Source organism: Gymnodraco acuticeps, unplaced genomic scaffold, assembly GCF_902827175.1.
Source record: "Gymnodraco acuticeps unplaced genomic scaffold, fGymAcu1.1, whole genome shotgun sequence".
Classification (NCBI taxonomy): Eukaryota; Metazoa; Chordata; class Actinopteri; order Perciformes; family Bathydraconidae; genus Gymnodraco; species Gymnodraco acuticeps.
In genome coordinates this window covers 5,634,745-5,638,378 of record NW_022990441.1, presented here as the reverse complement: position 1 = coordinate 5,638,378, position 3,634 = coordinate 5,634,745, and the positions used below count along the sequence as shown (strand labels likewise).

The window sequence follows — 3,634 nt, the reverse complement described above, 5'->3', positions numbered from 1 at the left end:
TAATTTGCTATTTATCATTTATTCAAACAAAACACTAGCGTGTGTCAGGCAACACGGGATTACGGTGTGCTCACCCAGCTTAATCACAGCTACCTGCACAGGTGTCATCATCTTGTCTTATTTCACCCATTTCTTGACCAATGCTTTGTTCTGATAGTTTGACAGCATACATGCTACTGCAAACAGTTGGTTGATGTTGTAGGCATGGGACAGGAGGATGACACCATCAAAAAGTTTGTTCTCTTTTATCCTCCTAATGACACCCTCCACATGAACCCTCAGTCTGGCAATGGCCTGTGTCTCCCTCACCTGATAGGCTGGCATTTGCTTCTGCTTTGACAGAAAAGGTGGGCAGTACACCTTGCATTTGCAGCAATCGCTGATCAGGAAGCCCTTATCTACCATCACTGCCATGTTTTCAGTCAACAACGCAGCTATTCCAGATTGTTTGAAAATCTCCTTGTCGCTGACAGAATCACCATACAGACTGGAAACAAATGTCACTGCGCCATGTGGGGCTATGCCAACCAGGGCTTTCATGGTGCAGTGAGATTTGTATGTAGAATACATTTCACTTTGGAGGAGGAGTGAGGATGGTGTTTGACACCTCAGCTCTGTGCAATCCAGGATCACCTGTGTGTCTGGGAAATCTTTGAATGCCTCTGGGAGGTGGGCTTGAACTTCTGCAGGTGTAAGCCAGATGCACTGTGACCCCAATAAAGTTGTAAGAAAACTCGTCCATGTTGCAATGATGCGGCTCACAGTGGACTGGTGTACGTTGAAGCGGTTTGCAAGGTCCCTCTCTTTCAAACCCACCGACAGGAAGCAGAGAAAAAGGAAGAACTTGTCAATTGGCTGAAGCAGCTGTCTCTGGAAGATAAACAAAAAAATGGTACTATATTAATGTCATGAGTGTAGCACACCATGGGAAAAACATTAAGTTGTTTTAGTTCTCTGATGTATTCAAAAAGGATTGAGTACTATAGCCTTTTAGCCTACACGAAAGCAATGAAATGTTGGAGAAACATTTTCCCTTCAGTTTGTGTTTAGATTGTGTGTTAAAAGAAACGTAGCCTACCGTTGATGGACGTGCGTGTGTAACCACTTCTTCATTCCTCTTGGCAGCTGATATCGCTCTTGTAACACGAACCATTTTATAAATGGAAGGCTCAATCAAAAACCAGAAGGCCATCAGGTGGTTATAGCTCGGGAATCTGTACACAAAAGACACATGTCAGTCATTAATTGACTCGTTAACTGTAACACATGGGCTAATGCTTTCCTCTTGTTTGCTATAATACATTACAATTCAAATAGACTGATTAAGAAGGCACTTGGTGCAGGTATAGTAATATACAGCAGTAACATGTAACAACTACATTAAAGCAGCAGTAATAATAATCTAAAACATACAGGGAACATTTTACACAGAATGACTACTTTTACTCTTCATTCTTAAGTGTGCAACTGGGAGAAACGCAGTGGATATTGACATGTACTTTTACTTTGGTAAGGTTTTGAAGATTTCCACTTGTAGTAAAGTATTATCAGTATGTTGTTAGTATTAGTATGTTTTACTCCACCACATTTAGTTAACCTTCATAGTTTCTAGTTACTTATGATAACACATGATTTATGATTCTACATGTTCAGTTCAGGAGTATTTTCAAACCATAGTATTTGTACTTATACTTCCGTTAAGTTGAGTAGCCTACTTATTCCAACACTGCATGCAAATAGTCAGCAGTCAAACGGCAGGTAAACAGGATTATTTATAAGCTAACCCATCTCAAAAACTTGGATAGAATTTAGCCAAAACATTACCTGGTATAGAATCGGATGTTGTCGTCGGAGCCAGCAAACCGCTGTAATCAAAACTCTCGCTGGACTCTTAACTCCTGCAGTTGCTTCTGCAGATCCTCCAATGTTTTGGAGTTGTCTTCTGTAGCTTGAGAGGACATGTCCAGTGAAGCTGGTTCAGGGGTTGAGCAGTAATCATGGTCACGGACATCGATGTGCTCTTCCTGCTCCTCCCGAGAGACTGGTTCAGTGGGCCGCTCCCTTCTCTCCCAAACACTAGCCCGCGGTGTTTGAGCAGTGAAGTGATTCCACTCAAACAGAGTTGGGACAGCACCTTTCACAAGCCTCCTACGGCCATCAAGGGTTTTTGGCTCTATTAGTTTATCCGTAGCGAAGTGACGACTGCAGACATTGGAGTGAGAGGAGATTGTAAAGTTATCGCGTCGTATTTTAACCAGCCACTGTCTTCGCAGCTCGAGTTCGGTCGGAAAGCCATGGAAACTTAGGACGCCGTTGAATTTAGCTGACGCCGTACAAAGTGGGACACAGCAGTGCTCGGAGTAGTTCTTTACTTGTCTTTGCAAATGCTCCGTTTTGAAAATCTTCCGTCGACTCATATTTAAACCACAGATTTAAACAGTAAAACATTTGTGGACGCTCAGCTACGCAGACCAGAAGCAACCCGGAAGCGTCCGAGCAGTATAACGTAGTGATGTTACGTATTGTGCCGAGGCTTCGGAGCGTGTGTCGAGTAATCCCCGAAGCTTTTTGTGAAGCAGGTATCGAGGCTTGTATCGTTTTGTGCCAGTGACGTCATCGATGACAAACGAAGCCTCGCTGCCTGTCGATACCACGTGACTGCTTCACGAAGCGATTCAGATCGGTTGAACCGTTGAACCACAACGCTCATAATACCCATGGATGTATAATAAGAACCATATTACCCCTCCTGTACCCGGGCCCGGTGACACGATGAAATCAAGAGAGCTCAGACCCTCACTTATATAGAGGTCGGAACATGTCATAACGTATAAATAGATACAAGCATAAATAAATGTAGGAATAAAAACATGAATAAATACAGGAATAAATATGTTCCAGTGTTTTCAGGGAGCTGTAGTGTGTGTGCTGTGGCTCAGCTGGAAAGCAGTTGACTCACGACCGCAGGGTCCCTGGTTCAACGACTGAACAATACGTATTTTTTGTTGTTTATAAAAGCTACAGCTAAATGAGACAATGTAGTTAATAAATGTATTCTTTGATATGGTTTAGCCTTTCTCAGGCTACAACATGGTTAAGTTTATGAAGGAATGCAAATCCCTCTTTGCAATGTTTACCAGCCTCCTTAGGCTTTTCAATCACAATCATTCAACTGGAATAAAAACAATATTGTTAACATTAAGATATGATTTTATGTTCGTTGTTTAGAGTTATTCTAAGGCTTTACTCATTGGGAACTCGGTATGAGATAGAGCACACTGTTGAGATGTCCAATCTGCCTGTTTTACACACTTTGACCAACAGGGGGTTTGTGTTCAAATGAAGCCCATGATGAAGCCTCATGAGATGAACCCTTTTGCGAACCAATTGGCTGGAAAGCTTCAAAGCTTCATAAGGCTTCATCTCACCTCACTAGTATAACGGCTAAGGCGGAAGTACGTCTCAGACCCTAGTGCATGTAGCCTATTCTGATGGGAACAATCCACGGAATGCTCGGTTCCATCTGTTGCCAAAAGGTAAGCGTAGGAAGTACGTTCGGAGGCAGTGGCTAGTGAAATGTGGCCGGCCCGAACCGAAAGATCCACAGGCGCATGTATGCAGCGAACATTTCAAG

At 43.0% G+C, this 3,634-nt stretch overlaps 1 protein-coding gene across 1 annotated transcript; it reads right to left on the bottom strand.

Annotated features, from left to right (window-relative positions):
• LOC117552253 lies at nt 1-2,523 on the bottom strand. The gene is made up of 3 exons (XM_034225597.1): nt 1,825-2,523; nt 1,079-1,214; nt 1-870 (listed from the first exon to the last, which is right to left on the bottom strand). Exons 2-3 carry the CDS (start codon nt 1,190-1,192, stop codon nt 118-120), a joined length of 867 nt encoding a protein of 288 aa, XP_034081488.1. The 5' UTR covers nt 1,193-1,214; nt 1,825-2,523; the 3' UTR covers nt 1-117.
• Nucleotides 2,524-3,634: the final 1,111 nt, after the last annotated feature.